Raw genomic sequence first — 16,008 nt, forward strand, 5'->3', positions numbered from 1 at the left:
CAGCAAACCCCTGTGGAGTGAGAGGCTGAATAGACAGGCTTTGTCCTCTTTCTTGCAAATCCAGGAGACTGTGCTTGCTTACCTTTCCAGGTCAGGTCAGAGGCTGATGTCACCAATGGAAATCCTCCCTAATGACCAAGTGCCACATCCAGGGTCGCAACAGCAATATCTGCCGTGTCTCCCACCTCCGGGCTCAGGTGAGAGGGCAGTCGTTCTCACACAGGGGAGATTTTACCTCCCAGAAGATGTGGCCATAGCTGGAAACATTTTTGTTGTGCCCACTGAGGAAGGAGCAGGGCTGGCGCTGGAACGCCATAGATAAGAGGCCAGGGTTATTGGCAAACATCCCCGCAATGCACAGACTCATGCAGTCCAGTGAACCGGCAGTACGGAGGTTGAGAAACCCTGCATTCGCAACGCTTGGATTTGAATCCTGGCTCTGCCAAATGCCAGCATTCTGATCGTGAGCAAGTTATGTGCACTCAGCCTCAGTTTCCAAATCTGTCAAGTGGGGATAATACTAGGACGCCCCACTCTGTAGGATTGTTGGTTGTGGCAAGCGCAGCTGGAGTGGAATCAGGGAGTGGGGGGATGAGGTCCGAAGGCTGATGGGCGGAATCGTGTTTGTGATGTCCATTGTGACTTGGTGGCTTACCCAAGGCTAGTTGTAGTTAGCAGTGCCAGGTTGTAAGGTGGGACTCTAGAACTTTATTTTCTGGCTGGATCGGCTGGATGGGCCACTTTCTCCTCTGCATGGGCCCTGTCCTAGAACCATGTCCTCACCTGAGCCTGTGACTCACCTGGGCTGGGCCAGCGTTTGTGGGAGGTAGGGGAGGGCAGATGTGACTTATAAGTGAAGATCTGCCGGCTCGGAACCGTGTCCTGAAGTGTCTGTGCAGTGCACGGCTTCTTCTCAGCCCTCTCCGAGCGGGAAGCAGCATGTGGACCCTGGCCCTGATCTTCCTCGCCGTAGCCTGCTTGTTCTCTCTGGGGGTCACTCTGTGGGTCATTTGCAGCCATTTTTTCATTATGCACATCCCTGCAGCGGTTGGCCACCCTGTGAAACTGAGAGTCTTCCATTGCATATTCCAGCTGCTGGTGACATGGGTGAGTTTTGTGTTTCATGTGTCCCCTCCAGCTGAGTATTGAAGGGGGCAGGAGAAAGCACACGCCAGGAGCTTCTAGCTGAATGAACATCAATATCATGGGACCCACAGTGATGGCTGATCACCCCTTCTCAAACCTGCGTTATTACGTGGTTCTTAGCCTCTTTTGGTGTTTATGAAGCTGGCTGGGCTAATATCCACAAAATTCAAAGAATGATCTGCTTTCTCAGTTCACAGAAGGAAAAAACAAGTCTGGTTCTATCCACCTGCATGTCTCCCGTTTGACTTTCTTTCTTTTTTTCTTTCTTTTTTAATAGACACAGGATTTCTCCATGTTGGTCAGTCTGGTCTCGAACTTCCCAACCTCAGGTGATCCGCCTGCCTCGGCCTCCTGAAGTTCTAGGATTACAGGCGTGAGCCACCTCTTCCAGCCTGACTTTCTTTTTTGTGTTAGTTTGTTTTATTTTTAAACGGAGGTAGAACATTCATATAAAATGTACCATTTTTGCTATTTTTAAGTGTACAGTTCAGTGGTAATAAATGTGTCTGTATTATTAGCAGCACTCACCACTCTCAGAAGCTGCGAAGACAGGAATGAGTTTTCCTGAATCTCTGAGCCCCAGTTGCTATTTACCTGCTAGCTAGAGCCAGCAAGCCACAAAATAAACGGGTAGCAGATGAGTACATTAGTGCCGGTGAGCAAAACTACAGATTATGACTTTAAGAATATATTGTTGCTTTTGAGAGATAGAAAGCTGCCTAGGTAATATAATTTGATGCTGCTCCTGTTGTAATTTATTAAAATACCTGTAAATGGAACTGTGTAGGTATTGCCAATATGGATTTCTTGTACTTTTTCAGAGGGTTGACAGAAATTGAATATACAAAATATTTCTTGTAAGTTTCTTTCTTTTTTTTTTTTTTTTGAGACGGAGTTTCGCTCCTGTTACCCAGGCTGGAGTGCAATGGCGCGATCTCGGCTCACCGCAACCTCCGCCCCCTGGGTTCAGGCAATTCTCCTGCCTCAGCCTCCTGGGTAGCTGGGATTACAGGCACGTGCCACCATGCCCAGCTAATTTTTTGTATTTTTAGTAGAGACGGGGTTTCACTATGTTGACCAGGATGGTCTCGATCTCTTGACCTCGTGATCCACCCGCCTCGGCCTCCCAAAGTGCTGGGATTACAGGCTTGAGCCACCGCGCCCGGCCTCTTGTAAGTTTCTTAGAAAATGAAAAGCAATTTCCGGGGCCTCTTCTCCAGAGACACCTTAGATGTCTCTTCTATACTATTCAAAAGAATGTAGGGTCTGTTGGGGGATGGGGAGCTAGGGGAGGGGCAGCATGGGGTGGGGAGGTTGGGGAGGGATAACATTGGGAGAAATGCCTGATGTAGGTGACAGGGGTGATGGAGGCAGCAAACCACCATGGCATGTGTGTACCTATGCAACAATCCTGCAAGATCTGCACATGTACCCAAGAATTTAAAGTACAATAAAAAAAAAAAAAAAAAAAAAAAGAATGTAGCTATTATCTAAAAGAGAAGAGCCCGGGAGCCCGAGGCTTCTGATCTCCAGAGTCAGCTTTTATCAGATGTAGTGATTGGCTCCCAGGTGTTCCTGGCCTTGACGCTCATATTCTGTAGTCCAGGGTCTCAAATACAGTGACTTGATTTCCTCTTCTGCAAAGTGGGGAGAATTGCCCCTACTTCACAGCGTTTTGTGGGGACTTCGTGAATCACCCTTTCCGAAGGGCGATGCCTGGCACAGAGGGAGCTGTTCGTAAATATTAGCCATGGTCACTCTCTGTTGACTTATTGCGCCCTGCACCAATTCTGGGCTCCGGGGTCAATGACAGGTGAGAGAGAGAACGTCCCCCTAGGTCTGCCCTTAGGGAGCTCGTAGGCTCTAGGCAGTGGGGGCGGGAATCGGTCCATAAAGGAGCAAACCTACAAGCGAACAAGTGGCAGATAAACAGCTTCCCAAAGTGGAGAACAACAGCAGGAGGAGAGCTGCAGGAAAATCCACTCCCACAGCTGGTGCTGTGGACACGTGGGCCAAAACCCATCAGGTGAGCCCAGCAGGGCTTCTCACCTAGGGCCCCCTGAGCCCCCCTGGGTCACGGAATACAAGGGGCTCGTGGATTTGGATGGGGTCAAAATTACCCCATTTTCACAGCTGACCTCCAATCGAAATTCCTTCCACGAGGACTGAAGGCAGCAAACCACAGTCCTGAAAGCCAGACCACGACTTTGTCAGAGCTATTTGCATAGCCTATTAGAGACCGTGAAAACGCATGTATTCTCCTCTTTCCTTTGAAACTAGGGTACCATCAGGCAGCAGCTAGATCTTATTACTTGATGTGCTGATAAGGAAATACCTATATTATCACATCATACACTTTAATATTTTAGTAAGTATACTCGAAACTGCTTTCCTTTATAATCCCACATATTTATTTTATGTATTTAAAAATGTTCTGGGCTGGGTGTTGTGGCTCACACCTGTAATCCAAGCACTTTGGGAGGCTGAGACAGGAGGATCGTTTGAGTCCAAGAGTTTGAGACCAGCTTGGGTGACACAGTGGGGCCTCCATTGCTCTAAAAAAAAAAAAAGGTCTGAAATGAGTCCCTTTACCCATGATCAAAACGGCTGTGACACAGAAAAGGATTATGAAACACTGGAAGGCTACCCAGAGAGACAGCCTGCTTTATTTGCATATTTTTAACTCTTTTTTTTTTTTTGACCTGGAGTTTTGCTCTTGTTGCCTGCCGAGGCTGGAGAGCAGTGGTGCAATCTCAGCTTACTGCAACCTCTGCCTCCCGGGTTCAAGAGATTCTCCTGCCCCAGCCTCTCAAGTAGCTGGGATTACAGGTGCCTGCTACCATGCCTAGCTAGTTTTTGTATTTTTAGTAGAGACGGGGTTTCACCGTGTTGGCCAGGCTGGTCTCAAACTCCTGACCTCAAGTGATCCACCCGCCTTGGCCTCCCAATGTGGGGATTACAGGCACGAGTCACCTTGCCTGGCTGTATTTTTAACTCTTTGTGCAAACTTTGACATATGCCAAACGGGAGCAGAGTGCCCACCCTCCAGCGCTGCCGTCGCTGACTCCTGGCCCATCTCCCTTCCCTGCGTCCCTAACTTTCCCCTCATTTCCATTTATTTAAGGAGCCAATCTTGGACATCGTATTATTTTATCCTCAAATTCTTCAGTAGGTATTTTCAAAAGATAGAAACTTCCCCTTCCTGTTTTTAACAAACATACCCACACCTTAGTTAGCTACACATGCGTGGCCAGATTGGCTGGGACAGCACAGGAAGGCCTCCCTGGAAACGTGTCACGCCAGGGCGAGGTGGAGCAGCGCCTCGTGGCAGAGGGCGGTGTTGCAGATAGAGGGACCATCGGGGTGTCCAGAAGCCTGGCTCGCAGTGGCTGCAGTGTAAGGCGTCAGGAGAGTGGGTTGAGCAGGGCTGGCTGGTGCTGTGGACACATGGGCCTGCGTGGGAGTGGATTTTCCTGCAGGTGTCCTGAGAGCAGGGAGGGGTTGAGCAGGGCTGTGTCCAGTCTAACTGCTGTTTCCTCAAACTCCTTTCGCCACTTGTGAAGGGCAGGTATGAGGGCCAGGCTCCAGATGGTCTATGCAGAAACCCATCTCAACTCATTTCTTCTTCTGTTTCCAACAGGGGATGATTTTTGAGAAGCTCAGAATCTGTTCTATGCCCCAATTTGTCTGTTTCATGCAAGATCTGCAGCTGCTGAAGTATGATCCTGACGTTGTGGTTACAGATTTACACTTTGGGACAATCCCTGTGAAGCTGTACCAGCCCAAGGCATCCAGCTGCACCCTGAAGCCTGGTATCGTGTACTACCACGGTGGCGGGGGTGCCGCAGGGAGCTTGAGTAAGAACCCTTTTCTCAGACCTCCCAAATGGTGATGGCACCCCTTAACATAACTTGAAAGGATGGGATCTTCCTGGGACATAACGTTTGCTATCATGACGAGGGAACACCAGGGCAGTTCATGGTTTGCAGGTCATTCAGGGGAAAAAATATGGACTATATTGCCCTCTTATACATCTCCTTATTTACATAAATGTAATCTTTAGTGAAATTAACAATACTGTAATATAAGGAAGGAAACTGTAAGGTGATGATCCCGAAATGTACCCCTATCTGCATTTGTATGTGTACATATGTATATACATACATACATATATATATATATATATATATCACTACCTTATCATTACCACCTCTATTTAGTTGGAGATAAGGACATCTTAAATGAAGAGAATTAAAACACAGCATTTTGTTTCACATCAGGTTTTGCTAAGACAAATTCTGGTACAAACAGGAAGATTTGAGAAAAACCAATGAGAGGAAAAAGTCACAATTGAGACAATTTTACTATCTTAATTGTTACCCCTGGGGAATTAGGGTGGGGGGACACTTTGATTTGCTTTCAGCAGTGCTTTCTAATCTGTGGAATGCCAGGGTCCCAGTGTGGCAGCCTTTGAGAATAAGGGGTTTAATGCAATGGAGATGTTAGTTCGGTCTGTATGAGAATGATGGTAACAGCTAATATTTATTAATCAATATTTATTAATAGGACTAATTACATGCAGGCACTGTGGGAACCCTGCATGTGGATGATCTCATTCCTACTCCAGCACTCTATGAGTTACATATTATCATCATCCCAGCTCACAGACGAGGAAATTTCGAGGCACTATGTTAGCTCCAGCTAGAAGGAGGCAAAGCCGAGGTTCGAACTCCAGTCTGTCTGAATCCAGAGCTCACACCCTAAGCCACCACCCTCTGCAGTCAAACAGCTTTGCAGATATTTTTAATGACTTGTAGGATGGATCAGAGGGTGGGTATCTTAGAGAAAGTTGCTCAGGCAGTGTCACGGAGAAGAATCAGTGAGAAGCTTGACCGGAAGTTTGCCGGAGTAGGGGAAAACCTAGTCAGCGTCAGCCCAAGTGCTGTGTGTGTAGGAAGATGACAGTGACAATGGCTGGCAAAGGAAGCCTTCCTAGTGAATGTCAAACACCATTTATTTTCTAGAAACCCACCATGGCATATGCTCTCGTTTGTGCAAGGAGAGTGACTCTGTGGTTCTGGCAGTTGGGTGAGTAAAGGGGAGACGCCAGGGAGCCAGCCGGGAGCAAGGCTCTGATGTGGAGAGATGGGGTGGGAAATAGAAATGAGGGTGAGGGGTGGGAGCAGATGGGAGCTGGAGGAAGCCCAGAGGAGGGGATGGGCTGAGAGAAGCCATTGAAGAGAGAAAGAGAGGTGGCTGGGTGCAGTGGCTCACGCCTGTAATCCCAGCACTTTGGGAGGCCACGGCGAGTGGAATGCTTGAGCCCAGGAGTTCAGACCAGCCTGGGCAACATAGTGAAATTTCATTTTTACAAAAAATACAAAAATTAGCCAGGTGTGGTGGCATACACCAGTAGTCCCAGCTACTTGGGAGGCCGAAGTGGGAGAAGCACCTGAGCCTGGGAGGTTGCAGTGAGAGAACCTGATTGCGCCACGACACTCAGCCTGCGTGACAGACAGGAACCTGTCTTAAAACAAACAAAACACAACAACAAAAGAAAAAGAAGTGAGAGAAAATAAGGGGAGATGAAGAGAGAGGGAGAGACAAACAATGGGAACCCTTCCTCTGTGCATGTGGGCCTTGGGTTTATTTAAACAGGCGTTTTGTGCATTTGGAAGCTGGGTAGGAAGGAAGTGGCCTTTTTTAAGCAGATCAGGTGCAGAGTTTCACTGCAGGAACACTTGGGTGGCACAGCTCTTCTTTGAGTAAAAGAGCCCTGCCCCTCCCTCTGCTAAATGCCAGTAGTACCCCACACCATCACTCACCCCCAAATGCTGCCACATCCACTTCCCAGTGTTCCCAAAAGGGAGGTCCCCCGGGCTGAGACCCACTAGAGAAAGTGAGAAAAACAAAAACAAACCCATTGTCTGTCCGAACGTGTCTCTGACAGTCACCCACCCCTCCTGGAGCCTCAAAGAGGGCATGGTGGGCACTGGGCCTCTGTCCTGCCACGTGATGCAGCATCACGCAGGTGCTTCCTCCTGATAAGTTTCCCTGTAGTTTCATTTAAAGGTACACATTCAAAAGAAATGTCTGTTCTAGCTGGGTGCGGTGGCTCACGCCTGTAATCCCAGCACTTTAGGAGGCTAAAGCAGGTGGATCACCTGTGGTCAGGAGTTTGAGACCAGCCTGGCCGACAAGGAGAAACCCCATCTCTACTAAAAATAAAAAAAAAAAATTTAGCTGGGTGTTGTGGCTGTCACCTGGAATCCCAGCTACTCGGGAGGTTGAGGCAAGAGAATTGCTTAAACCTGAGAGTCGGAGGTTACGGTAAGCCAAGATTGTGACATTGCACTCCAGCTCGGGAGACAGAGTGGGACTCTGTCTCAAAAAAAAAAAAAAAAAAAGAAAGTAAAAGAAATATCAGTTGTCTGCATCTCAGTTGGGGTACATCTCCTAGCTTTCCTGTGGCATAGCTATCTGAGGAGAGTGAAAAACGAAGAGATGAAGCTGGTGCAGTGGCTCACACCTGTAATCCCAACACTTTTGGAGGTCAAGGTGGGTGGATCACTTGATGCCAGGAGTCTGAGGCCAGCCAGGCCAGCATGGTGAAAGCCCGTCTCTACAAAAAATGTGAAAATTAGCCAGGCATGGTGGCATGTGCCTGTAATCCTGGCTACTCAGGAGGCTGAGGCAGGAGAATCGCTTGAACCTGGGAGGCAGAAGTTGCAGAGCCAAAATGGTGCCACTGGACTCCAACAACCTAGGTGACAGAGTGAGACTCCATCTCAAAAAAAAAGTGAAGAGATGAAATGAGAGGAGACCTGGCTAAACCCTGACTTTATAGTTCTCAGCTCCCAGGGAGTTTCTACCGTGGGATATTGCTGGACACCTTATCGTTCTGGTTGTGCTAAACCAAGAGATCGTCGGTAAAACATGCCAGCAAGTCTCTGCCAGAAAGTTATTTTCTAAATCCAAGCTAGACAGAATTTTGGAGTTAAGGGTATTGTTCTCCCGGAATACCTATTGCCAGGCGGCCTGAAATGGGGGTATGGAATGGAAACGGCTGGTGGAATATTTATTTGTTGGTCCCATAGAGTGTTTCTTTTTCTTTCTTTCTTTCTTTTTTTTTTTGACGGGGGAGGGGGTGGTGGTGGAGTCTCATTCTGTTGCCCAGGCTGGAGTGCGGTGGTGTGATCTTGGCTTACTGCAACCTCTGCCTCCCGGGATCAAGCAATTCTCCTGCCTCAATCTCCCAAGTAGCTGGGACTACAGGCACGCACCACCATGCCCAGCTAATTTTGTAATTTTAGTAGAGACGGAGTTTTACCATGTTGGTCAGGCTGGTCTTGAACTCCTGATCCATGCTCCTTGGCCTCCCACAGTGCTGGGATTACAGGCGTGAGCCACTGCGCCCGGCCTCTTTTTCTTTTTATAAATTTGTGGCCAGCATTTAAAAAGAGTGAACTTTCTCACAAAATCTGGATTTCCGGAATCTGTTAGCAATACCAGGTAGGCAGGGCAGCGATGGTGTTGAGTATGCATAGCTCATTTGGAAGAGTGCTGTATATCTCTGGCCTCTGGTGGTACAGTCAGTCCTCAGTGCTGTCGATAGGTTGTTAGAACTGTGACTTGATGAAGTTAAACCAGTTTTACCTATTAATTTACCTAGGCTAATTGATATAAATAAGAGTTAAGTGCTGATGGTATAATTCTGGTCACAAAAACACCAGCAAACTTACTTAAATTTTTTAAAATTTATTTTACTACTTTTATATTTTATAATTTTTTTTTTTTTTTTTTTTTTTTTTTTTTCTGGGCCGGAGTTTTGCTCTTGTTACCCAGGCTGGAGTGCAGTGGTGCGATCTCGGCTCACCGCAACCTCCGCCTCCTGGGTTCAGGCAATTCTCCTGTCTCAGCCTCCTGAGTAGCTGGGGTTACAGGCACGCACAACCATGCCCAGCTATTTTTTTGTATTTTTAGTAGAGACGGGGTTTCGCTATGTTGACCAGGATGGTCTCGATCTCTTGACCTTGTGATCCACCTGCCTCGGCCTCCCAAAGTGCTGGGATTACAGGCTTGAGCCACCGCGCCCGGTCTATAATTTTCTTTAAGAGAGACGAGGTCTTGCTATGTTGCTTGGGTTGGTCTCAAACTTCTGAGCTCTGGCAGTCCTTCTGCCTCAGTTTCTCAAGGTGCTGAGATTACAGGTACGAGCCTCTATGCCTGGCCTGAACTTCTAAATGAAGACCAAAAACTGGTAATATTAAAAGTTGAGATAAATGTGAGCTATATTTATATTTATATATTTTTAAAAGATTAATAAAAACAGAAAGATATCCAATTTTTAGTGAATCAGTGAGCAATGGTGGTCATTGCGGTGAAGGATTAAATCTAGCAATAAATATTTTCAAAGCAAACATTGTCAGGAGTACCTCTGACCACCTCCCAATTCAAAAATAAACACAAATGTGGCAGGCTCATTGAGAGTTTCTGTACTGCATCATTTATTTTTGTGCAGATGTACGATTATTGGACACTTTGTGCATTTTTCTTTTTTTTGAGATGGGTCTCACTCTGTCACCCTGGCTGGAGTGCAGTGGTGTGATCTCAGCTGACTGCAACCCTGTCTCCCAGGCTCAAGCGATTCTCATGCCTCAGCCTCTCAAGTAGCTGGAACCACAGACGCGCACCACCACACCCAGCTAATTTTTTCTATTTTTGGTAGGAGCAGGGTTTCACCATGTTGCCCAGGCTGGTTTTGAACTCCTGAGCTCAGGCAATCCATCTGCTTTGGCCTCCCAAAGTGCTGGGATTACAGGCTCAAGCCACCGTGCCCGGCCAACTTTATGCATTTTTATTTTGCAATAATTTGTCTTCCTTCATTTGTTCATTTTCCAACTCCCTTATTCCAGTTGCGGGCCGGGCTGGCTGGAGCCTATCCCTGCAGCTTAGGGAACAAGGCAGGAACCAACCCTGGATGGGACACCCTCCTATCGCAGGGCACACTCACGTGTGCACCCACATTCACTTGGACCAGGGCAATTTAGAGATGCTCATGAATGTAACATACACATCTTTGGGATGTGGGTGGAGACTGGAGGATCTGGAGAAAACCCACATGACATGGGGAGAATGTGCAAACTCCACATGAACAGTAGTAGCCCAGGCTGGAATCATTTTTCTTTCTTTCATCAATATCATGAAACAACGTTGAATGAAATGACATTATTCAAGGGCCTACCTTTTTTTTCCTTCTTTGAGACAGGGTCTCACTCTGTGGCCAAGGCTGGAGTACAGTGGCATGATCACAGCTCACTGCAGCCTCGACCTCCCAGGCCCAAGCCATCCGCCTGCCTCAGCCTCGTGAGTAGCTGGGACTACAGGCATCCACCACCACGCCCAGCTAATATTTTGTGTTCTTTGTAGAGATGGGTTTTCACTGTGTTGCCCAGGCTGAACTTGACCTCCTGGACTCAAGTGATCAGCCCACCTCAGCCTCCCAAAGTGCTGAAATGAAACACGTGAGCCACTGGCCTGGCCGACTTGCTGTATTTAAGTCTACAAGATCCCCCCAACAAAATTTGTGGGTATGGCATGATTAATTAAAAACATAAGCGAGCCTTGAAGACGCTTATACAAGAATCATAAAACAGGAGGCAGGAGCAGGCGAGTCAGGAAAGCAGCATGAGGTAGGTTCAGAAAGATGGGGCTAGAGTTGGTGATACTTACATTGTTGACCAATCGGTAGAAGTCTTGTGACACGGGTTCCCCATTAGGGCATTGAGACAATAGGAATGGCACCTGCCAAGTTATGTGGGCTGTATGTGTCTCATCTTATTTAAGCCTCACACCTAACTTTACCTGCTCAGGTTTCCGAAAGGGAAGTGAATGGACTAATTTGGGCTAAAAGATGCTAGGTGCTGATATTTTTGGATCTGCTGGAGGCGTTAAGTATCAGCTGTGTTTCTTGATTCCTTTTTAGTTACCGCAAGTTACCCAAATATAAGTTTCCTGTGTCGGTAAGAGACTGCTTGGTGGCCACCATCCACTTCCTGAAGTCCCTACATGCATATGGAGTGGATCCAGCCCGGGTTGTGGTCTGTGGCGACAGTTTGGGAGGGGGAATAGCCACAGTGGTTTGTCAAAAACTTGTGAACACGCCCGATTTGCCCCGGATCCGGGCTCAGATCCTGATCTATGCCGCTCTCCAAGCCCTGGATTTTCAAACCCCTTCCTTTCAACAGAGAAAGAACATCCCAATGCTCAGCTGGAGTTTCACCTGCTACTGTTTTTATCACTATCTGGATATCAGCTCCTCCTGGCACGAGGTCATCATGAAAGGCGCCCATTTGCCTGCCGAAGTCTGGGAAAAGTACAGAAAGTGGTTGGGCCCAGAAAACATCCCAGAGAGGTTTAAGACGGGCTACCGACAGAAGCCCCACGAGCCCGTGAATGAAGCTGCTTACTTGGAACTAAGTATTGTCTTGGATGTGATGTGCTCGCCCCTGATTGCAGAAGATGACATAGTGTCTCAGCTACCGGAAGCTTGCATCGTGAGCTGTGAGTATGATGCCCTCCGGGACAGTTCACTGTTGTACAAGAAGAGGCTGGAAGACCTGGGAGTGCCTGTGACCTGGCACCATGTGGAGGATGGATTCCACGGAGTGCTCAGCACCATCGACATGAACTTCTTCTACTTCCCCAGCTCCACGAGAATTCTGAATGTGTTAACCCATTTTATAAAGGGACTGTGACCATCCTTCTTCTCTGCCGGTGCTGCAGTGTGGATCCCACAATCATCCAGCCTCCCTCAGGACTCTCTGTTGCTGATTTAGGTGGAGCATAGTGAGGATAGGGAGCAGATGGAGGTTGCTGTCTCCTTTCTGATCTACGTTCTAGAACCGCACAATGTCCAGAGGACGCCGTAGAGAAGACAGGTTTGCTTTGCAGGTGGGAGTGGGGCTCTCTGTCTTTGGCCTCTATTGGGAAAACCTGGGCTGACAATGTACAGTGGCCATTTGTGGGAGTGAATCACAGGTAAGGACTGTTCTCAGCCTCCCTAAGGGGCAGTTCAGACTCTCCAGATTGATCCAGACTGTGGGTGACTTGTGTCCACTTGGCTAGACCTTGGAATAGCGCAAGAGGATCACATACAATCTCACGGGGCTTTCCCCAGCTGTCTCAGAGGCCGGAGCGCTGATGCTCTAGGCTGCTGGGAGGTGATGGTGATGGTGGTGGAGAAACCGGCTTTCACCCACCTTCTCTTCTGTGAACAGTAATGACTTTTCCTGCTGTTTCTCAGCCCCTGGGATCAGAGTCTTGACTGCCTGGGCTGGAAAAGCTAAGACAGAATCGATAGAGCTTCCACAGTGGTTGGCATCTAGCAGTGAATAAAGACGTCTTGCAGCTGCCCGACTTGGGGGGGCTCTGGAGCTCCTGGAATCAAAGCCTGGCTTCCAAGCAGAAGCCCGAAATCAGTGTTGCTAAGAGTTCGAGAAGAGAAGCTGGGAGGGAAGTGGGGTCCGGAGTCAGAGACCCGTGAAGGTTGAGTCTAACTAGATAACCCTGTCCACAGTGCAAAGTCAAGACAGCCAAAGGGACAGAAGATGTTTTGGTGAGAATGATTTCTTTTTTAAGACATGGAACCAACTCAAATTGACCTCCATCAGAAAGAGAATGGATTGGCTTAGGTAGCGATGTATGCTAGGCATCCATCAGGCATGGTTTGATCCAGGAACTCACACAGTGCCGTCAGCTGTCCTGTCTTCTCTGCTCCGCTCTTCTCTCCTCTGTGTTAATGCCACCTTCACCTCTCCATACGGTGGTACTGAGCAGCTTCATGCTTACCTTCTCCCAGGGTCAAGTTCATTATCATGGACTCGCCTCATTCTCAGCAGTCTCAGCAAAAACCTTATTGCAACTTGATGGCTTTGTTGGCTTTCTGAGCAACATGTCCAGTTGCCACAGCCAAGGGAATGGAATGTTCTAGCTGACCATTCCCAAGTCCTATGTCATCCGGAAGTGGAGGGTGGAGTCAGTTCACCTTGGTGCTTGGACTAAGCATGAAGTGGTGAGTGACAGCTTCCCTAATCGAAGGGTAAATTATAGAAGCTAAACTGAACCCTCAGGCAGGGTACGTGGAGGTGGCAAGAGATGTCAAGGTCCACTGGGCAAGTTGGCCAGCTGCTCCTTAGGAATGAAAAGTCATTTGAAAGGAATGGTCCGGCTCCCATGCTGGCCCCACCTGGTCTTCTGGAGGCTCTGATCTTGGTTAGTGAGTGGTCTTTACAGGCCAAGGTCAAGGCAATTGCACAAAAAACCCTGTGGATGCCCTTAACTTGCTCTCAGTTGAACATTTGAGCTGAACTATGAGGCAGAGAGGAATCCCGTAGGGTGGCTCCTCGCTTTGTTCACAGTTGACCGGAAGATGGTTTGTTGGAGAAATAGGAATCATCCCCTGAAAACACACACCGTGGTAGCCACTCGACTGTTGAAGATCACTGGAGTCCAAGGGGCGAGGCCTCCTCTGAGACAGGGCTCCGAGTTGAGAATGTTCTTGTTTCTCTCCTGGCTCTGGAGATGTGTAGAGGAACATGAACTGACCTTCTGGGAAGCTGGGGTGGCAAGGAGTTGCTGAGGCACTGCAGGGCCGTGCCCAGCAGAGAGGAATGTATAACCTTTTCAGAGGCTGAGAGCGCCCCTGATTGGGCTCTTGCCCATGGCAGCTGCCTTCTGCAGATCGTGGGAGAATCAAGCACTTTCACCTAATGAAATGATTTTGGGACCCAATTCTCCACCCGTCTCCTTTGCCCCATCACCACTATCCTTCCTGCAATCCATCCATGAGACTCAGTGAGTGAAAAAGGGATAGGATTGAATGTTCACCCAGGGCCAGCTACACGCTAGGCACTGTACTGGGCCATTTAGATTTGCCACCTCCTACATTCCTCGCATTAATCCTGCAGAGTAGGTACAGACACACCTATGGGATACTGCAGCTTCAGTTCCAGACCACAGCAATCAAGCAAGTCACATGGATTTTTTTTGCTTCCCTCAGTGCATATAAAAGTTACATTTTCACTATATTGTTGTTTATGAAGTGTGCAATAGCATTATGTCTTTAAAAAGCATGTACATACCTTAATATAAAAATACTTTGTTGATGAAAAATGCTAACAATCATCTGAGCCTTCATCATTGCAGTAGCCTGGGCTGCTGCTGTCTCTGTGGCGTTTGCACACTCTCCCCGTGTCTGCATGGTTTTCTCTGAGTTTTCCAGTTTCCTCCCACATTCCCAAGATGTGTATGTTACATTCATGGGTCTGTCTAAGTTGTCGTAATCTTTCTGCTGGTTCGTGGTCTTGCCTTGATGTCGATGGCTGCCCAGCGATGCAGGTGCTGCTTGCTGAAGGCTGGGGTGGCTGTGGCAATTTCTTTCTTTCTTTCTTTCTTTCTTTTTCTCTTTTTCTTCTTTCTTTTCCTTCCTTTTTTCTTTCCTTTCTTTTTTCTTTTCTTTTTCTTCTTTCTTTCTTTCCCTTCCTTCCTTCCCTTTCCTTTCTTCCTTTTCCTTCCTTCCTTTCTTTTTCTCTTTCTTTCTTTTTCTTTCATTTTTTACAAGTGAACATTTATTTTTGTGCCTTTTTTCTTAATGTGTATTTCAAGTCTTTTTCACAACAAGGCCCCAGGAATCTCCAGATTCAGTTATGTCCCTGGGCTTGGTTGACTGCTGCAGGAGTCTTAGGGAGCCTTGTACAAATGCTAGAATTACTCATGTACCAACATAAAACCCTAGGATAGAAGATGCAGCAAAGCAGGACTCCTTCCTCCATGGAATGTGCTGATTTCCGACAAGGCGGCAGCCAATGTAGAAAACGCTGGAACTTTTCCTTGGAAGTGGACTGTGATGAGAGGTGCTTGGCATGAACATAAGCTACTGTCATTTCTTTTTTCTTTTAAGATGGAGTTTCTCTCTTGTTGCCCAGGCTAGAGTGCACTGACGCGATCTTGGCTCACCACAACCTCTGGCTGTGGCAATTTCTTTTCTTTTCTTTCTTTCTTTTTTCTTTCTTTCTTTCTTTCTTTCTTTCTTTCTTTCTTTCTTTCTTTCTTTCTTTCTTTCTTTCTCTTTCTTTCTTTTTTTTTTTTTTTTGAGATGGGGTCTCACTCTTGCTGCCCGGCTGGAGTGCAGCAGTGTGATCTCAGCTCACTGCAACCTCTGCCACCCGGGTTCAAGCGATTCTCCTTCCTCAGCCTCCCAAGTAGTTGGGATTACAGGCATGAGCCACCATGCCTGGCTAATTTTGGATTTTTAGTAGAGATGGGATTTCTCCATGTTGGTCAGGCTGGTCTCGAACTTCTGATCTCAGGTGATCCACCTGTCTCGGCCTCCCAAAGTGCTGGGATTACAGGCGTGAGTCACCGCACTCAGCCCTCAACGATTTCTTAAACTAAGACAACAATGGATTCGCCACATCAATGGACTCTTCCTTTCATGAAAGATTTCTCTGTAGCAGTTGATGCTGTTAGATCGCAGTTTACCCAGAGTAGAATTTCTTTCAAAACTGGAATTGATCCTCTCAAACCCTCATGCTACTTTATCAACTAAGTTTATGTAATATTCTAAATCTTCTGTTGTCATTTCAACAGTGTTCATAGCATCTTCATTAAGAGTAGATTTCATCTCAAGAAATCACTGTTTTTGCTGATCTGTAAGAAGCAACTTCTCATCTGCCCAATTTTGTTCATGAGATTGCAGCAATTCAGTCATCTTCAGGCTCCACTCCTAATCCTAGTTCTCTGGCTGTTTTCACCACGTCTGCAGTGACATCTTCCACGGAAGTCATGAACCCCTCAAAATCA

General features: G+C 47.5%; 1 protein-coding gene across 1 annotated transcript; it reads left to right on the forward strand.

The window, feature by feature from the left end:
- The first annotated feature begins 895 nt into the window (after positions 1 to 895).
- Positions 896 to 15,204, forward strand: AADACL3 (arylacetamide deacetylase like 3). The gene is made up of 4 exons (XM_003936009.4): positions 896 to 1,107; positions 4,787 to 5,003; positions 6,171 to 6,234; positions 11,132 to 15,204. Exons 1-4 carry the CDS (start codon positions 940 to 942, stop codon positions 11,901 to 11,903), a joined length of 1,221 nt encoding a protein of 406 aa, XP_003936058.1. The 5' UTR covers positions 896 to 939; the 3' UTR covers positions 11,904 to 15,204.
- The last annotated feature ends 804 nt before the right edge of the window (positions 15,205 to 16,008 follow it).

This window comes from Saimiri boliviensis, chromosome 11 (genome assembly GCF_048565385.1).
Source record: "Saimiri boliviensis isolate mSaiBol1 chromosome 11, mSaiBol1.pri, whole genome shotgun sequence".
In the NCBI taxonomy this organism is placed as follows: Eukaryota; Metazoa; Chordata; class Mammalia; order Primates; family Cebidae; genus Saimiri; species Saimiri boliviensis.